Below are 20,887 nucleotides of genomic sequence, written 5' to 3' on the forward strand. Positions count from 1 at the left end.
CTACCATAGTTTGGCTGTCGGCCTCTTTGATTCGAAGAAATTTGGCAAATAATTCATCGGCTGCTACTCTTTCGTCGGGAGAGAGAATGTTCTTCCAGGAATTCTTAGGCTTGGCTTCGAGGACGTCGGCAAAGCAAGGAAGCTGGGATTCGGGTGACAGGGAATCCTTGACATAAAACCATTTCAGTCTCCACCCTTGCACAGATTCTCTCATTGGGAAATTGAAATAATTAACCTTCGAACGAGCCACAAACCCCACTCCTCCGGTGACGAAGGATCCATTACTACTGATGTACCTCTTTACATAAAAGATCTTTTTCCACAATCCAAAATGAGGCTCGATGCCCAAAAACGCCTCACAGAGGGTAATGAACACGACAACGTGAAGGATTGAGTTAGGAGTGAGTTGCCACAATTGGATTTCGTAAGTCCGCAGAAGGTGAAGAAGGAATTCATGAGCGGGGAGCGAAAGACCCCGATATAGGAACGACAAGAACATCACGGTAAAGCCAGCAGGGGGACTAGGCCGAGAAATCGCACCTGGAAAGATCACATTCCCCTCGTCGGAGGAGATTAATCCCAGGCTTCGGGATCTCTTCTCGTCACGCTTGGTGATGGTTGACGCTATCCAATCTCCGGGCTTGGCTACCAAACTTGGCGGCGCTGGCGGCGCCGGAGCTGGGGGAGGAGCGTTCGGGGCACTCTCCTTCAGAAGATTCGAGGAAGATTTGGCGGCGGCGCCTCCGCTAGTAGAACTGGCGGCGGCAGTAAGGCTCTTTTTCTTCACCATTGCGAGATCTGGGGAAGATCAGAAAAGCGGTGGTGGCGGCGCAGCAGTAGCGAAGGGAGGAAGAAGAAGAACGAGAAGATGCTACGGAAAATGTGGGAGAAGATTAGGGATTTTCGCCCTTTGGAGATTTTAAGGAGAGGAGAACTTGAGAGCTGTGTAGGCACGTGTCGTTGCTACCGGTTCATTTAGTGGATCTTTTCTATTAAAGATTGCAGAAATCGAGGAGACACCTTGGTAACTATGCGAAAAGGGCCAGGCAAAGAAAGAATAGGCCCAGCAGATTACGTCCTGTCAGTCAAAATCAAGATATTAGCAAAGCGTCATCAATGACGTCATGAGGAACTGTCAAAGGCAGTTGAAGGGATAAAAATGTATCGGATGATGAACTTGGGTCTATGCACAGATTGCAAACCATCTGCACTTAGACTCGGGGGCTACTCCCATCGGGAGCGCTGGACGCGTACCCGACAGAATGAGGACTCGAAGAAAAAAGGCCTTGAAGGAAGGGATAATTGTTCGACTCGAGTCTGCACCCGGTTGCAAGCACCCGTGCCCAGACTCGGGGGCTACTCCCATCGGGAGCGCTGGACGCGCACCCGACAGAACTTTTTCGCACTCCAGGATCATGCCCGGGGACTTGATTCTGTGTAGGGTAACATTGTTTTGCCATCGGCAGTTAACCAACACAAGTTGTGCATGTTACTCATTATCCCTTGCATGAGGAAAATATATCGGATGACCTACGAAGACTTGCGGAAAAACTTCGGCAGAGAATAAATGTTCGAGTGGTACAACTTGAGTCTACGCACGGATTGCAAGCATCCGTACCTAGACTCGGGGGCTACTCCCATCGGGAGCGCTGGCGCGCACCCGATAGAAGAACATGATGCGAACAGAAGGAAAACAAGAACGATCGAGGAGAAGGACATCAGAAGAAGACATGCTTCAGTCTCTACCCGAACTATGTTCGGCTAGACACTCGGGGCTACTGACGTGGGCACTACCCTTCGGGTAACCAATGTTGCTCCACCCTATACGGTCTAGCTGGAGGCCCATGAAGGCACTCGATGGCAAGATGGGCCACTAGGGCGGTGCAACGGAAGATTCCTTGAAGTACAAGACACGGAAGGAGCCGAACAAGGAAGGTTTAGAGATAGATCTACTGTAAACCTAGTCGTACTCGATTGGACCTCTTGAGACCTGACCTCCTATATAAAGGCCAGGAGAGGGGCTGTCGAGGGACACAATCAATCTTAGCGATCTTAGCCAACAGAAGCTTAAAGCTAGGTCACCTTAGCGCTTAGCCATCTCGACGAGATCTCAGCCGAACTATTCGGCACCCCATTGTAACCCATTATCATCATAATCAAGAACAGACAGGCGGGACGTAAGGGTTTTACCTCATCGAGGGCCCCGAACCTGGGTAAATCGCTCTCCCCGCTTGTCTGTGAACCGATGTCTCGTGTCAGCTTGCAGGATTCCATCAACCCTAAGCCCCTATCGGAGGGCATTGCCGAGGAGCACCCTCGACATGTATTTTATTTATCTGCTATATCAAAACCTCCTGAAAACTTGTCTGTGAGCATTTACAGTGAATCCTTCATCGAAACTGCTTGTCAACACCTTCTGCTCCTCGTTGGGTTCGACACTCTTATTTATCGAAAGTACAACGATACACCCCCTATACTTGTGGGTCATCAACGGCCATCATTTCTTCCTCATGGCATCGGTCGGGTGGATAGTGTGGGCTCTGACAATGGTGTGGTCGGAGAAATGGGCGCCGGCAGCGTTACTTTAAGAGGCTCGGACGCCATCTCGCCTTCAATGCCCTGCCACTGCGACACCGCCCAGCAGCGCACGCTCGCGGAAGCCGAGGCGTGCCATTAACGCGGCCCTGGAAAATCTGCAGCGCGCCGCCCGTAAGTAATGCTGCGGAAGACGAAGCATATGTGCCCCTGCCAGGCGGACCCGTGCGAGGACCTGGCGGACGACCGATGCATCCGCGCAGCGTCCGCAAAGACGCAAACCTGACGCATATTTGGACCAAGTTTGCGTCGCCGCAGAAGGCCCGATCACTATGCGTCACCCCGCTGAAGGTGGTACCAGATGCATTTTCAGCTCGGGCGAACGCAAACGGTAGCTCAACGTCCATTTACATCGTGCCCCTGTATGCGACGGTGCTGCCTGTAGTTGTCGAAGCTGAGGCAGTTCATGGCCGAGAAAGCCACATCATATCCTTGCGTTGATGTCCTTGTGGTTCTCACGTTAAAATCCTCAGTTATATATTAATGATTTTTTTATTAGAAATTACATCAAAGTAGTCTGTGCTGTTGGGGTATATGCGTCCGGATTCTGGCAGTTGGTTTTATGTTCGAATCCCCACTCACACTTATTAATTTTAATTGTTTCTTATTGTACCGGTAGGTGGGACCCACATGGTGAGGCAGCACCAACATCAATTTGGGCCAGAGAAAAAATAGGGGGGGTTCTTTTCGTAAAATTTACAATGCCACATGTTGGCTTTCAATTGGTTTGGGACCATTTTACTCCTTCGATACAAGTTGTGGTACCGCGGGTTCACATTTTTCAAGTTGTGGGACTAATTTGCACGTTGATGACAAGTTGTGGGACTTGTACTGTATATAGCTCTAGAATCAACCTTGATAAAAGCAAGGTTGTGGTTTTGGGGTATTCACTCGAGGATAAGTAGAGAACATTTGACAATCTTAATTGCCACCTTGCCTCATTCCCTATTACGTATTTGGGGGTGCTGATCCGGGATACTAGGATCCTGATTCAGGATCTCGGTTGGACGGGTTAGTACGAAGGCTGAAGCATGGCGTGCTAGGTTCACTTCTAAATGGAGCAAAGCTGTTAGAACTCCTGCTTACCCAATCTTTTTTTTTGAGAGAGGACAACGCGTTCAACTCAAAGAGATAGTACGTTACAACGCACACACGCTAGAGCCACCTCGAAAGATCGAGAAAAGCCCCGACACAAGAACTTTGCAGAAAGACCCTTCGAAGAAACGAAAATTACAAAGAAGCCTGAGGCCAATCTGCAACCAGCCACTACTCCACTCACCGCCGGCGAACACCGGCAAGGAACACGACGGAGCCATATCGCCCAAACGGGCTTTAAGAGCCGCATCGGAAGCCCGCAGAACGCGGAGCTGATAAGGACTCTGAAGAACATCGACCGGGGAACCACCCCGAGCTCGTCGCATCCCGGACCTGGCACACCAGATCCTCCGCCTCCCGACCACCTCCCGACTTGGGGCAGTATCTCTTCTCGCCAACCACCGGCGAAGCCCTCGAAATAGCAAGTCAACAGGTCCCAGCAGAAGCCACCTCGCCCCGCCTCCACGACGGCCATCGAAGAACGCTCCCGCAAGATCAGGACATGCAAAATCGACCTTATTTGTGGAGATTCGCGAGTCTCCCCTCCCAATCGCATCCGTCTGCGACCATGGAAGCACCACGATGAGGAGGGAGAAGACTCCACGACACCAGACCGTGGTCGCATGATCCGGAGTCTCTCTCCCGGCATAAAGCCGAGGTAACGGCATACGCCGACACAAACCATAAGAACAACTATATAATATCTAGGAACTATCCTACAGACTCCGGCACCTCGCCTCAGCTTCACCCCGCCGGCATCGCCATCGAGGAAAGCCTCGGGTCGGCCCGGCTCACCGGGGTCGACTCTCAAACTACTGTAGCACTCTGAGAGAGAAGAAAGGGGAAAATACGGCTCTTTTTTGGTCCGGACCTGCTTACCTAATCTTCCCATATATATATTATGGGGCTATACCTCCTACTGGAAGAAGTGCATGACACTTTCGATAAGAAGCTATTGCGATTTTTATGGTAGCATACTAATGTTCGTTAAAAATATCACATGGTTAAATGGGTTGATAATTATGTCCAAAGGATGAGGGGGCATAGGCATCTTGGTCTCTAGGCACTTTAATAAAGAGTTGATGCTAAAATGGGTATGGTGTATTCTTAGGAATGAGGGAAATCTTTGGCTGCGTCTTTTTTTTTTTTCGAAACACACAACAGACTCAGACGCTCACATATACGTCGCACGCACAATCCATCTCTACGAGAAAGGTCACAGTTTTAAAGATCAGATATCCCTGCAAGAAATCAATATGACAAATCCTGGGATATCCTTTGCCATAAATACATGAGAAGGTACCATGTTTTGGTTGGACGTGTTGGCTCGGAGAATTTTATTATTCCGATTTACGATTAAACACATTTTATGGAATTTTATAACAACCTACTAATTTTAGTTTGGAACTAGTCCAAAATGTCGAGTCGACATTATTTCAGTCGTGTGCTATGTATGCGTTTCGTGGAACGAAAGAGTGTGCTATGCATTTCTGAAAAGCTGTACAAATGGAAACGTGATATTGACCTCGGGAGGCACCCGAGTCAGCTCCACTCCCCAGTCTCAGGGCAACTTGCCTTGTGGCCCGGGACCCACTCGTCAGTCGTCAGCCCTCTCTGTCCTCCGCCACCGCCACCGACGACGATCTCCTCCGCCTCCACCGAGGCTCCGGTCATCCGGCTGAACCCTAATCCAGTCCCACTCCTAGCCAATCCAGCCCAGCTCATTCCTTCGGCGGCCAGTCTCTCCGATCCCTCCTGATGCCCCGACCACGATCCCGCGGCCGGGGCAGAGCCAGATCCGGTTCGGCCAAGATGGATCCCGAAGAGGCCGCCGCGACACCGGCGCCGGAGCAGGAGGCCGTTGCGCCTCCGCAGAAGGAAGAGTCCGCGGCTCCGGAGGAGGAGGAAGAGGTTGCCGCGCCGCCGGCGGAAGAAGAGACTGCGGCACCGCCGGCGGAGGAAGAGATTGCGGCACCGCCGGCCGAGGAAGAGATTGCGGCACCGCCGGCCGAGGAAGAGATTGCCTCGCCGGCGGCGGACGAAGAGATTGCGGCACCGCCGGCCGAGGAAGAGATTGCGGCACCGCCGGTGGACGAAGAGAGTGCGACACCGCCGGCGGAGAAAGAGATTGCGGCGGCGGCAGACGAAGTTAGTGCGGCGCCGGTGGACGAAGTTACTGCGGCGACGGTGGACGGAGAGAGGGCGGCGCCAGTAGACGAAGAGAGTGCGGACACGGGAACGGACGCTGTAGCGGTAGCGGGAGAAGACGAAGGGGCGAGCAGGAGCGAGGCGGAGCGGGCGCGCAAAGAGCTGGAGCGGAAGGTCACGGAGCTCAGTATCCAGAACGAGCACCTCAAGTCCCAGATCGCCGCTGCTCAGCAGCCAGCGAGCAGCCCCGAGGTGGGGGGAGGCAGTGGGACGGAGGGCGAGGAGGGCTCCGAGCTCGTCAGGAGCTTGAAGGAGCAGGTCGAGAGGCTGAGCAGGGAGGTCCAGGAGCAGAAGCAGACGCAGAAGGTCGCGGAGGCGGCCCTTGAGCACGTCAACCTGTCCTACGCCGAGGCCGACGGCAAGGTCCAGGAGCTCACGGCCAAGCTCAACCAAGGTTAGTTGCTACTCTCTCTGGCGCTATGATGTTGTGCCGCTACTGTTGCTGGAATTTGGAATGCCTCACGTGTTCCATTGTTTAAATCTCACTGCTCTAGCCTTAGGACGGGAACAACTGTGTGATAACTTCTGCACTGTTGTTAAGCTTACTTTTATTACTTCCTAATTTGCCACACGTTACGAACTGTAATCTTAGCTTACTTGCCAGCTTGATACGACGCACATCTGAAAACCCACTACCTGTACTAGGCTACTAGTTACCATACACCTCCTGGTTGATCGACTCGACTCTTCCAGTTTTCCCTGCTCCATGTCCCCTCGATTCGTTTTCTTCCTGCTCAGTATCGTCTCTTGAATGAAGAAATGATTAGTGAACCCATCAAGAATTGGGGCTTCCACATTTCTTTGATCAGGGGACACTCATAAGTCTGGCGTTACAACTTGCAAGAAAGTGAATCCATCTTTTTAGTGGGGTATACGTTCAGAGTTCAGATGTATGCAGTGGAGAAAACCTCAGTAGAAAAATGTACGGGTGAAGGGGTACAATAGTAATGATCAAAACTCCCATATCACCTGACACCTGATGGATAACTGTTATGGAGCTAAAACCTTTTATTTGACTCCAATAGATCACAGGCAATCTTAAACAATTGTGTGCTCCCTGAAAGCTTCCATTTCTACATGTCATGCACTCATGCTAACAAATACTCTCTGCACTCCATCATCTTCTAGTCTGCTATTGGTTATGCACACCTTCTGTCCTTGTTCCCTGATTGTAGTTTCTTTAACCAGATACTCGCAGTGCGAACAGTTTAATCTTGACCTATCTACAGTGGACTAACCAGATATTTAACATAGGGAGTGCGAACGTGAAACACCCACCAAACTTGTGTAAACTATTTATCTTCAGATTACTATGCTTCTCCGAATAATGGCAAAATTTACTGCGGGACCTTTTTTAGCTTCATTAGAATGCACCTGTTTATGTGAAATGCGGCCAGCATTTTATTTTTTCCTGACCTTTATACATTGCCATTTTTAGAATCTAAATCATCATTAGTTCCATGTATGTAGCTCAACTGAAGTTGGAAAAGGAACTAAAAGAACGAGATGACAAATATGTTGAGTTGGATACCAAGTTCCAGAGGCTTCACAAGCGTGCAAAACAACGTATACAAGATATACAGAAGGTAACCCACTTTTGACCTCTGTACATTAACCTGAGAATAGTAAATATATTACTTTCTAATCTTTGGTTTATGCCATCAGTCTGGAAATAACTCACTATCTGCTCTTGCGAGCTCTAAAATTTGACTACTTGCTGCATGTTGCTTCTAAGTTGCTCCAAATCAATGCTTATCATTTTTTTTGCATACTAGAAAGGCGTTTAAGACAACTCAAGTCTCACGCATTAAATGATGTGAATCAAGAAGAATTTGATTGTATTGTTCATTCTTGACTCAGTTTTTCATTCTTAACAGGAAAAAGATGATCTGGAAGCTCGGTTTAATGAAATTAACCAGAAGGCTGAGCAAGCTGCTTCTCTGCAAGTAGCTGCACAACAGGAACTGGAACGTGCTCGTCACCAGGCTAGTGAGGCTTTACGTGCAATGGATGCTGAAAGACAGCAATTGCGGACTGTGAACAGCAAGTGAGTACATGCACTTGTCTCACTGTACAATGTTGTCATGTACATGACTTAAAGTACAACGGTGCTAGCTGCTAGGTGACGGGGGCACGTATTGAATCATGTACAATGTAGATTGGCCAGCTAAAGATCAGAGGCACGGCAGGGATTTGAGGGACTAGGAGAATTACTTGATTCATCTTTTGCTTAATGTCCATCGCAATGTCAAGACCTCTTATGTAGAGCCTTCCTGCCATAAATCAGTTAAAAGCTCCCAACTACTAGAGATGCCATTTTAATTGCTAGATATAAGGTCGAGGATGAAATTGATTTGACCTAGTGGCCCAATTCCATCTAGTGGGGATGAACTCTTAACTTAGTGAAGCAAATAGTTTTAGTTGATTGGCCCAACATGTCCATCATTCATCTGAAACAAGAATAATAATTTTTGGAATGGCTTATATAGAGCTTCCTTCCACTAACCAATTAAAACTCCCCACTACAAAAGATCCATTGACTGGTAGATATAAGGTATGATGAAACTGAGTTGACCTACTGGCCCAATTCTTGCAGTGGGGAATCTGTTCCTACTTATTAGTACTACATTTTGTGCACAAAACTCTTAAATTAATGAAGCAAATAATTTTGGCAAATCAACCCAACCTGTCTGTAAGCTCACCTCCCAAATTTGCGCTCTCTTCCGTCGACTCTCCACCACATCACCGTCATGTCTAGCACCAAGCAAGTGTGCACACCAGACACTCCAGGGAAGAGGAAGCCAGGTGGTGATAATCCATTGTAGCTGGATCTGAAGAACTAGTAGTGGTCGTTGGCAATGAGCGGTGCTACTCCTCTAGTGATGACGCGCTTTGACCTTTCTACCCTGTGTTGCTGCTTCCGAATTTGGCCTCTACAGCCAGCATCCTCTTTGACCCTGGATTTGGTAGGTTGGGTTGTTACCTACATTATGCAGTGAAGCAAGAAAGGAACACGCTAAGATTGATTGGGCAAGCAGCCTAGCTAACAGTTAGTGACTAGTGGAAACTCAGTCCATCTGAATTCAGATAAACGGAAACCACAATTAGCTAATGGAGCTTTCTTTAGCCTTGACCTTGTAGGCAACAATGAAGCAGGGGAGCATGGCTGACTTTCTATAGCCACTTCTCTCCTGACCCTGACTCCAGCAGGCCTGTCTCCTGTAACCAGCTTCTGTGTCATCTTTGAGAGAGCAGAAGGAAGTAGAGATGATGCTATGTAGCAATTGCACAAGCACAGTGCCTGGTGGTAAGGGTCAGGGGAGGGAGGGAATGGGAAAGAGAGAGAAGATTGGTGATGCACGCTGAGCAGGATCAACATGGGTGGAAAGTTCCAGCCTAGCATGCTTTGGACTAAAAATGAACCCTTTACAATGTGGATTGTGCACACAACAATGTGCAAACTATCTTGTAAAATTAGTAAAACTACCTTTCTACTATATGAATCCTGCAGCTCCTCCAATAATAGCTAGTCATGTGCTCGTATCTGTTACTCATGTAAAAGCAACTTTGCTGATGCTTATCTGCTGCAATTAGCATGTTTATTATACAATGATACATGTCTTACTAGTGGATGCAAATCATGTATAGGTTAAGATCAAATTTTGATGAGACACGGCTTGCTTTGGAGGCCAGGAACAATGCCCTTGAGAAGTTGCAACAGTCGATGCTTGAAAAAGAGCAGGTATGGAACATGTACAAAAAGGTCATAATTTATTGTTGTTCAAACTGAGAGAGATGGACTATGATCTTAAAAAACGCAAGAGAACATAATAGTCACATGTCACATGATCTTGTAAGATAAAAGAGTTGCAAGGGTGCGCAACTTCAAATTCTGGAAGTTGTATTCATACTTCATATGAGTAGGTGCCAACCCTCAAAACCACCTATGAGGGTGGAAATGGGGATAGGTGCGTTTTTATGATGCTGAATGCTGATTGAGTGAAAGTAATCGCATGTTTTATTGTGTTTCCCAAATTAACTTTCGCACTCTCAGACTAAGCTGAAATAACCAAACATGATATTCCCGTTCATTTCAACAGTTTAATATATGCTTAGCTTTGAATGTTGCTAGTTGATACCCATGCTTAGAGTTAACTATTAGTTATTCTTATGAGCTAAAATAACCTGAAATCTAACAGTGTTTTGACATTTTTTAATGAAACACTTGCAACTGAAATGAACTCATGTGAACATGTGATATTTATAAAGATGCTAGAGCAAATCCAAGGATCAATGCAGTCTGCGGAAGAAAAGAGGCATGCATCAGTTTCAGAGCTTGCTACTAAGCACCAGAAGGTAAGAAAAAGAAAAGCAGAAAGGAAATATTATAATGCCATGTTGCAAAAGTATTGATACTTAGGGCACTGAATGTGGCTTCTTTGTTGTCTTCAGCAATTAGAGAGCTTGGAAGCACAGCTAGCTGAGGTTTCCGCAGAGCGGACAAAGGCATCTGAAACGATTCATTCACTGCAGGTATTAATTCCAATGAAGAGATCATTGTGTCACATATAAGCTATGTCCTGTATCTGAGATATACCACAGAAATGCTTTCAAGCATTACCGTTTTCTGATGTGATTTGTTGTTGCCAAAATATTCACTAGCTGACGAAGATAAATCTCAGCATGCTGAAAATAAATGTTTGATTAGATGAAACATCCATAGTCTGTTGGAATATTTAATTTATAATTAAACTATTCCAGATGGTACTCGCAGAGAAAGATACAGAAATAACTGAAATTGAAGCAGCATCAACCGGTGAAGCTGCCCGACTTAAAGCTACCTTGGAGGAGATTAAAGGCGAGCTTGCTCATCTAAAAGGTCAACATGTATGTCACCCTATCTTGTGCCAACTCTCTCCATTCGTGGTTATTAATATGTTAGACACCAAAATTGTAGGCATCTTCAGTATCTATAGTACATATGCTGATTAGTATCTTCTGAAAATGGTGATGAATCATTCTGTAAGGACACTGGTGAAATACTATTGTTCACATGTAGTGTGGGCATTAGAATCACTGAATAAAATGTCATCTCCTGTGACACCAAACCTATGATCATATTGGTTAGCCTTATGTTAAAAAATTTAAACAGCTATAATTCACATAAATTTACCATGTTGCATCATGATCTGTCGATGCAACCTTTTGTTTCTAAGTGTGCCTGCCTGGTTTGTTATAGTTTTTGTCTTGTATAGTGACTTACCCTTAAATTACTTGTGTCAATTTACTTGAGAAGTGACTGATTAAAGGAGCTTATTACCTCTCTCTGTAGTATTTTTTGTCACCATACATCAGTATAATATTTTAGACTTCTAATTAATTTCCACTTATGAAGTCTTAGAGTTGGATGCACTAACCAAAATGATCCCAACTGATAATCACTCAGGAAAAAGAAAGGCAACTCTGGGAAGCGGAACATGAATCCCTTAAGGAAAAATTGGAAGCATCAGAAAGTGCATGTCGTAGATCTGAGATAGAATCTGACAAAGTTAGATGTAAGTCCACCCAAACTTTCTATTTTGTTCTTGGAGTAATAATAATGCATTATACACTTGGATATTCTGCAGGTCAATTGGAGTCAGAGTTGTCAAGACAAAATCAATTGCTTCAAACCAAAGATTGTGATCTAATTTCTGCAAAGGAGGAGGTAAACTATATTTTAAATCTTACTGAATGAAGTAACTTGTCAAATATCTGCACGTGCACTGGAAAGCTTTGCGTAGTAGATATACATTGATTCATTGCCTAAGGCATTTTTGTATCTATAAGTTCAGTCAGTTTTGTTTGGCGATCTCTGCTTGCTCTATAGAATACAAGCCTACACATTGAAACTATCTAGCTCTTCCATTCTAGTCCTGGGTCGCACAGTTTATGAGATTATACCCATTAACCAAGCTTCCAGTTATTTACAGTATCGATCTATCACATCCCACGTAGCATGTTTTTAATTGTGTCGGAACTGCGTATTAGCTCAGCGGCCAGTTGACCGAGCTCACGGACCCCCACCCCACCCAAAAAAACTTTTAATTTTTGAAAATTCATTTATTTGCCCTTACTCCCTGGAAATTAAAGGTATATAGCACATGCCTTACCTCCTGGCACCACAATTGATTTGTAAGTCGGTGACAACGTGATACTGTACCTTTTACTTGTACACTATTTACTTTTTCTCTCTTCACTTTTTGGTTGCCACATGTTTCTGTTGGGTTCATCTCTAGCGTAACCCAAACTTGCTTGGTACAAAATGCTTTGACAACATTTGATATATATTATTGAATGGTACTGTGAAGTTTTACTGAAACATGTGACTTTATTATTATTATTATTATTATCAAATGATTCAATAATTAATATATCAGATAATTCACTCTTTGGTTGCCACATGTTTCTGTTGGGTTTCATCTGTAGTCTATTTTCCTTAGTGTTTTTCTAGGCACACAATGATTTTTTTAAAGCGTAAAACAACATTTGATATATTATTGAATCAGTTATTATGACACTGCCTAATGTTAATGAACTTCATGGTTTTAAAGGCGTCCCTAAGACATCGCCTAGGCGACGCTTAGGCGTCAAGGCGCCCGCCCTCCGCCTTGGAAAATCGACCGCTTAGGCATCAGAGCGCCCCCTAACCGCCCTAAGACGCCTTAACGCCTTCAAAACCATGATGAACTTCATTGGCAGACACCATTGAATTATTCTGTAACTAACACTTATGACGAGAACTCCAAATTTAGCCTTTTGAACTATGCAGATCAGTCGACTGGAAAGTGAGTTTTCTGCGTACAAGATCCGTGCACATGCACTTTTGCAAAAGAAGGATGCTGAGCTGAGCACAGCTCAAAATTCAGATTTGGTTAAAGCACATGAAGAAGCAATAAGAGTATGACATTCCGTTCTTCGTAGATATATAATGTAACTGTTAAATATGTACTTGTTTGATCAAACATCATTGCTGTAATCCAGGAAGCTGAAAAGGAGGTGGCAGCTGCCTTAGAGGAACGAGATGAAGCCATCCAGGACCTTCAAGCTGCTCAATCCAGGCACCGCGAAGAGATTGAGGCAAGGTATAGCGGCTTAGCTTCAAAGCACCAGAATAATATGACCATTTCTTGATGTTTTTGACATGACCTCCATAACCAAAATGGTACATGATCTGAAATTATTCTAAGATACTACTTGGCAGGTTACTTTTAGTTCGTTATTTAGTAGTGAACTAACTGACATAGTCTGTATATAAGCAGCTCGCCTTGTTTGCGATACTACTACTGTAACAAATCTCAGAATCAGTATTCGCAGAACTACTAAGAGTCACTCAGCTAATATATTGAGTCAGTACTCAGAGTCAAGCATAACTAGTCGCTCGACTCATTGTTTAGTGCACCAACAGAGTGAGTGCATGTCAGATTGAGTCCACACTTCCTAGCGAGCCCACAGATCAACCCTTAGTGTGAAGCAGACTAGCAGTACATAGTTAGTATGTACAGTGCGTACTTGTACTCACATTAGCTGCTGTGTAGGGTAGCATTGTGAAGTTATTATTTGGTTATAAGTTCTGACTGAGCATGCACTTTCTTACATGCGCCTCTGATAATCTGATAGCAAGATGTTCTTCTGGTTCAGGATGTAGCCATGTACTTGTGTCTCTCTCCCTCCAATTTTGTAGTGTTGTAGACCAGTAGTCTGGTATTTGTAGCAAGTATACTCTATGAGTGACAGTCAACCAGTCGAGTACTAGTCGCGACTACCCTATGGAGTCGACACTTAACTCATATATACCTTGGCACTACTCCTGTACTATATGGTAATACTATCAACTTACTTCCTGTAAGCATATCTTGATTTGAGAAACATTTCACCTTTATTCCTTACAGGGATTTGGCTCTTGCTGATGTGGACAAAAAACTAAAGAATGTCATGAAAACATTAGATTCTGTTACTTCTCAATTTCTCTCAGAAAAAGAATCATGGGAGAAAGATTTGGCAAGTCTAGAGGAAAGCTGGAGATGTAAGTTAACTACAATGTGTTTCAGAATTCTTTCCCCTTCTCCCTTAATATGCTTTGTTGATAAAGAAATATGAACGCGGATAATGCAGTAAAATGTGAGTCTATGAAGGATCAGAGTAATGGCCATGTTGAAGACCACCTTCAGAAGAATCTAGGGGAGTGGACACTGAAATATGAGAAATTAAAGGTTTATCCCTGCTCGGTGGCATGACTATTATTATCACATGTGGTGTTTCAATCCAGTATCTTAATATATCCTGATTCTTTTAGGAAGAGCACGAATCGTTCCGTGATATTTCTGATAGAATGATTGAAGAGAAGGAACGAGAGATAGCTAAACTCCTCAAGGAAAACAAGGATCTTCATCATTCATTAGAGGCTAAAGCAGCAGTGAGTCATTTAGTAAACCCACTTCTTGATATCTTTGTTTCCTATATTGAAGCTGCAAAAAGCGCATGAATGTTAGGCACTCACTGACTAAATACTGTGAGTGTGCACAGCAATTTTTTTTTGTAGCATTAGTTTCTAAATCTTAATGTTTGTTTTTTTGAGCTGAATCTTAATGTTTGTTCTCATATGTTCTCTTGTTTCTTTCTATTTGGTAGGAATTCATATAAACAATTAACAAGCTCCTATTGGTTAAAATTCTTATATATTTATATCTAAAGGACAAAGGTCCTGTTTACTCACTTCAGCATATCCTTGTTGTTTGGATAAGCTCCAAACTAATTTTTGGCTCACTGTACCTGTCCCAAGTTTAGACCATTGCCTCAAAGGCTCAAACCCTCAGGCTATCTTACCAATTGTTTTCGTTGGGGTGGACCATGGTTTTGCATGTGTCACCCACGTGACCACACTCTTGTTTTGTTGATTTAGCCATCTAAGTTTCTCAGCCCATAGACACTGGTCCATGCATAAGCTCAACGCCGAATATCCTCGAAATTATCCAATAACCATATTAACCATCAGATAATGCGACAGAAGATCCTAATCTTTTTCCTCCAAATCTCTCATGCCTCTATCTCTCTCTCTCTCTCCAAGCAGTGTGGCCTGTCTGAGAGGTCAGGTGGCACCACATTCTGCTCCCTGACCTCGAACCCGAGTAAAACCTTAGCCTTGCACACCTTTGTTGTTGCCTCTGCTCGAGGATTCCTCCATGAACCTCATCTGGGTCTAACGTCCACAATTCCATACTTGAAGGAGTAAATTGAGCAAAAATAACAGTTCTATGGGTTATCTGAACAACACTAACGGGAGTAAAAATGGAATCACATGGGTACCCCTGGTACAAAATCTATGTATCAACTCTTCTTTTAATCTCTATCACTATATCCTTAGATTCTACTAACTGTAAGATGTGAATCCTCATCGGCATGTTGCATCATGATGTCCACTAAAGAAAACAAGTCCGTACAAGTGTTCTACTCTTTCTTTTTCACAAATGACAACTAAAGGGTTCTGTGATGACACAAATTAAACTTGTCTAAATGGTTTACGGCCAAACTTTTTGCATCCAGTGCTTTGGCAAACCAATGCCAACACTTGCCAAAAAAGTTGGAACCTTGACCTTAGCAATTTGGTAGCCAATTTTTTTGGTCCTGCCGAGGTTGGCAACACAATTTGGTAGCCAATATTTTGAGCTTGCCTAGTCATTGGAAAGCAACATCAAACCATGCAGTCCCTTAACTGTGGAGAATTAAAATAATGTTACTTCCAACTGACCATTAAATCAACATTATGCTGACCAAACTGCTCAATAATTATATTCATTATCATGTAAGAATTTTCTTCTATACGGCACATTACATTATTTGTAAATATATTTAGATGGTTTCGAATTTGCTGATGAGAGTATTGCATTGATGTTACAGGTCAGCAATGGTGAGAATCAAAGCCCAGGTAATTGGTTTCCTCAATATTGTGGAGTTAATTCCAAAAACCACCACATTACAGCATCAAGTTCAAAAAACCACCACTATTCGTTGAAATTGCAAAAATCCACCGGTATTGTGAGAATTTGTTGCAATGTGCACTGGTGGTTGATTTTAACCGTGTTAAGAAGATTTCTGATGAGCTGTCAAGGCTACGTGGCACAACGGTAATAGTCGGGAGGACAAACGCAGACAAATCTAACATCTGAGGGTCTTTCTATAAAAAATGGAGGGCCTGCCAGGATGGGGAACTGCAATGCGTGGCACATGGGCCTCCGGCCGCTGTGCTGGTCCGGTGGTGTCCGGTGCGTGGCCGTACGATGCTCACCGCCGGTGATGGACGGTGCCGTCCTCGGCTCGCTAGCCCATCCGCTGCATCCCGGAGGCCACAGAGCGGTGCCCACCTTGCCCATCTGCGTCGCCTCGTTCCTGCCACCTACCCTCACCGTCATCGGTGACGCAATCAAGCCACGCGACCGTCGCCCGGCTCCGGCCACCTTCGCAGCCCCTCCCCTGCCTAGCCCTGCCGCTCATAAGCCGATGCGACGCCTAGCGGAGCTCAAGCTCAGAGGCGAGCAGATCGATGGCGGCCTGACTTTGGAAGACAAGGATGGTCGCGTCAGTTGGGAGCGTCTCTAGCCGATTCCTTCGGCGAGTTAGCTCCAGGCGGCGAGGCGGTTCTCCGTGCGTGCTCGGGCGCTCGCGCGGAGGTCTGAAACCTGCGCTCGCCGGAATCAATCGGTGACGTGATGGCGTTGGTGGTAGGTGATGATTGGGGAGCCGCTGCCATGGTAGTAACGCGGAGGCGAGCTGGTGCTGGCAGGGGATGGCCACGGAGAGCTCGGGCAGGGGACAGCGGTGAGCTCCGGCAGAGGGTGGCGGCGGCGAACTCCGGCAGGGGCGACAGGAGAATTCCCTTCATGGGACTTTTTTTCGTGGAGACAGGAAATTTTGCAAAAAAGTCCAACAGTAACAGTTAGTCTAACATTTGTCACCTTTACCGCAAGCGTCCTTGCCACGTCACCACTGACAGTAGGACCCGCTGTCAGATTTCGTGTTAACGGAGCTAAAATAGCGAATCAGTGCACATTGCAACAAATTCTCGCAATACCAGTGGATTTTTGCAATTTCGACGAATAGTGGTGGTTTTTCAAACTTGATGCTGTAATGTGGTGGTTTTTTGGAATTAATTCCAATATTGTGCTTCATTTTCTATTATCTACTACTCCCTCCATTCCTAAAAAAGCTTCACAACTTTTTCTAGATACGGATGAATCTATAGCTAAAACATGTCTATATACCTTCGTATCTAAACAAAGTAGGGAAGCTTTTTTAGGAACAGAGGGAGTATGTTTTTTCATAATTTGAATGGTTAAAATTTGGCACTTAGCACTATTTTTATTTGCAGGACATGTTAAACAGGATGTACTGAGCATTGAATTGGCTGAGCAGCAAATTCTGGTAATGTCATCTTTTTCTTTAACACAGTAATGTCATGTTCAAATAAGCTATTTTCCTAAAAGATATAGTAGGAAATTGCTAGTAAATGTTGCCAGAATCTAATGGATACTATAAATTTGCAATCACAATTCCTGTATTGTCTTAGATGGTTCATGTATTTAATTCGGCTTGCACCCTTGAGATGACGTTCTCATGATGTACCCATTTTTTTTTCCAGTTACTTATCCAAGTTATAAAACTTTGCTAATCAGCAATAGTTTGATGAAATGGATAACAACTAGGATGAGGCATTTCACAATTTTCAGCTTACAATGGTGTACATTTCAGCTTCTTGCACGACAACAAGCTCAAAGGGAAGAAGAATTGGGCCAGTCACAGAGGCATATCTTAGCGCTTCAAGTCAGTCTCAGCTTCGCAGGCATTTTTTTTGTTCTTCTGTTCTTTCCGTGTTGCTGCCACGTGATTCTTTTTATTTGCTTTGTGCAGCAAGAAATTGAGGAGCTTGAGCGTGAAAACCGTCTTCATGATCAGCAGGTAGGGACTCAACAAAATTTCTCTTTTGACACCTACGTTAGTTGCATAGCCTTGATTGGAATGCGCTGATCAATTTAAAGTTTCAAACAAAAAATGCCATTTGATTATCCGAAATATGATTTAAGTTCGCAAATACCAACCTTTTCATTTTTTTCATGGAGTACATTCAGGCAAAACTACGCGTATAATGGATGAGGCACAGAGCTCACTAAACTGCACACTGAAATTTCTATTTCATGAATCTACACATGGTCACCAGTCAGGGGTGGGTGTTGTGGGCAAGAATATATATTAATTTATCTGTTACGGTATAGCTTGTTACCAATTGATGTAAAAATAATGATTCCATTTACAAAAGTTATTCAGTTCATTTGAAAATTATCTGGAGTTCGATTTAGTTGTCAAACGTTGCCAATCTTCCAAATAATTGGAGTTTCGATCATCGCCATAGTAAAACAAGCAGAAGAAAACACGGGCTGCATAATGGAGTTTGGCATTTACAAGCCTGTGGGCAGTGGGAGTGTGCCTTGTAGGTCCCGCGTTTGATGTGTGTGTGTGTGTGTGTGTGGCAGCTTTCTAGTGGGACCATGCTGTTATGTGTTGAAAGGGGGGCCGCCATGACTTAAGCAGCCAAGTGGTTTCATATTTTTAGAATATGATCTTCAATATGTAATATGTTAAATTGAACTTGAATGTGGAGTCTTGCGATATTATTGCCCTTATATGTGTTTTTTTTGTGTGAAATTAAATCTTAGCTGTACCATTGTTCCTAAGCCTGAAGTACATTCGCTTAAGGCTGAAGCCTTTTTATCTCAGAAAGTAGTTCTGCCGTAACTATTACTCCTGTACTTCGTTTTAGTGATACTGAAGTCATCTTCCTTCATTATCTGTTCCTCGATTCTGTTCCGGTCAAAATTATATAATTGGCTTTGCTAAATTGTTGACAATTAAAATTTTAGTGCAAACTGTCTTCACATTATTCCTGATTGGTCTGTGATTAATTCTCGGGTGATTTTTCATCATGATACATTCTTAAGTCTGAATGATATCATATTCTAATTTTATTATGTGAGCATTGGGGTACAGTGGAATAGAAGCTTTGTCTTTGAGCCACTAAATTATTACCCAGTTGCATATTCGAGGGTGTTCTGGAATCTGGCGATGGGAGTTTCATGCAAGTCAATGAAGTAATGGGCAAGTAATTACAGTTTATGTACATGCGTCGTGTACTGTTTATCGGTTGATTCAACTAGATTCGTACTTCCTACATTTCCATACCAGGTGCAAAATTGAACTCCCAGAATTTGTTCCCCGTTTACCCTGTTGCTATGACAATCAACGTAATGTTAATTTTAGGAATAAAATAAAATACAGATGTAAGAACTTATAGTTAACAAAAAAATATCTTTTACCCATCTGATGTTCCTATGAATCTTGGCATTTTTTAATTCAACGTGACCTGTTATTGTTACCTGATCTATTAAAAAATTTGTATTTCAGCAAGCAATGCTGAAGACAGAGCTTCGGAATATGGAGAGATCACAAAAGCGGGAAGGAATAGATATGACATATTTAAAAAATGTGATCTTAAAGCTTCTTGAAACAGGTATATGATTTCTACTGCTTATTTTTCTGTTAATTGACAGATGATATGAAACATCGGTTTGATTTCCTTTATCACAGGGGAAGTGGGGGCCTTGCTACCTGTGGTTGCGACGCTACTACAGTTCAGTCCTGACGAGGTAAAACCTGTAACTTCCGGTATATAGGTTCCTAGTTTTTGTTATTCCAGCACATGTTGAATTTACTCAAGTATTGTGTAGGTTGTGGGGAAGTGTTATATTCATTAAGGATATGGGACTACGCTAATAAGCATCATATGAAATATCTGTAACATAAACATTAAAAGCTACATTTCCAATTCAGATTTGCAGAATTTAAGCGTTCACCAAGTGTAATGGTACTTATGGTATAGTTGTTCACCTTGGAGACTGACTTGAATTGCTGGATGCATGGATTACTGCTTCGATACTTCTGACAAGGGTTCACTTTTCGGAGCAAATTTCTTACAAGAACTGTTCATAATTTATCTAGCTTATAAAACCAGCCCGTTAGGCCAATGCCTGCTATAAAGTTTTCAACGACATCCTTTATTCAGTGGTTATAAATTTTCTTGACTGTTATATATACCTGCTATGGAAACCTACCAATTATGCCGTTTTGAATGAGATAATTTGACATTCTTGATACTTGGCAGCTCAACAAGTGCCAACATGGCGTCCTCTCAACTGTGGCTTCGTCGCCAGCCACTGCATTGTCAGATGGTGGATCCACACCAAACTCGTTCTTTGGAAGATTCACATTCTAGTAGTGGTACAAGACAGTGGTTGTGAAGATCCGCAGGGTGATCCATATATCCCAGCAGTTTTACTGATTGTAGAAGGTGACATTCTTTTGTTTGCGGGCTTCCCATGTCTTGTTACCTTCTGTAAAGCAGTGTATAGAAAACCATAACTATATATGATTTCGCTACAAGCAGTTTCATGCTCGAAGTGAAAATCTTTTTTCTGTAGAAATTGTTGTACAATTACATAACACTTAGGGCATTCTTGAATCATACTACTAATTTGGAAATTTTTGATTAGTTGGCCTACGTGCGTTCTTTTCTTGCTATTGGAATGACTGCGGAATATCAGTATTATAGTGGTTCTGAAGATTTAGTTCCGATGCTTCATGGTTGCTGTGGCATCTTGTAAACGTTCATTATCTTGTATGAATCATACGGTTAAGGTGATCTGAAGCATGGTTCAGAAAATAACAAGCAGTTACAGGCTTCCAGCGTTGTTATCTGAAAAAAAGAAACTCGACGTAACATGCTGGAGGTAGTACTGGCGATTCCCGTGTAGTAAGAGCTTCTCCATCGGCGCAACCAAAGGAGCCGCCGGAGTGTCCTATTGGGGGCTAAGGCACTTGCTCCCCGATTTGGGAAGAAGTTGCA

At 43.9% G+C, this 20,887-nt stretch overlaps 1 protein-coding gene across 2 annotated transcripts; it reads left to right on the plus strand.

Moving 5' to 3' along the window:
• The first annotated feature begins 5,232 nt into the window (after positions 1-5,232).
• LOC124670009 (protein GRIP) lies at positions 5,233-20,560 on the plus strand. Of its 2 annotated transcripts, XM_047206530.1 has the most exons (22): positions 5,233-6,292; positions 7,369-7,484; positions 7,776-7,945; positions 9,547-9,640; positions 10,168-10,254; positions 10,351-10,431; positions 10,660-10,785; positions 11,345-11,453; positions 11,526-11,605; positions 12,710-12,838; positions 12,922-13,022; positions 13,830-13,963; positions 14,053-14,150; positions 14,234-14,353; positions 15,835-15,862; positions 17,303-17,355; positions 17,683-17,754; positions 17,842-17,889; positions 19,390-19,495; positions 19,573-19,631; positions 20,147-20,302; positions 20,361-20,560. In XM_047206530.1, exons 1-21 carry the CDS (start codon positions 5,449-5,451, stop codon positions 20,255-20,257), a joined length of 2,766 nt encoding a protein of 921 aa, XP_047062486.1. In that variant the 5' UTR covers positions 5,233-5,448; the 3' UTR covers positions 20,258-20,302; positions 20,361-20,560. The 2 variants fall into 2 exon arrangements, with proteins under 2 accessions (XP_047062486.1, XP_047062485.1); XM_047206529.1 differs by having other exon boundaries at positions 20,147-20,560.
• Positions 20,561-20,887: the final 327 nt, after the last annotated feature.

This window comes from Lolium rigidum, chromosome 7 (assembly GCF_022539505.1).
Source record: "Lolium rigidum isolate FL_2022 chromosome 7, APGP_CSIRO_Lrig_0.1, whole genome shotgun sequence".
NCBI classification, from domain to species: domain Eukaryota; kingdom Viridiplantae; phylum Streptophyta; class Magnoliopsida; order Poales; family Poaceae; genus Lolium; species Lolium rigidum.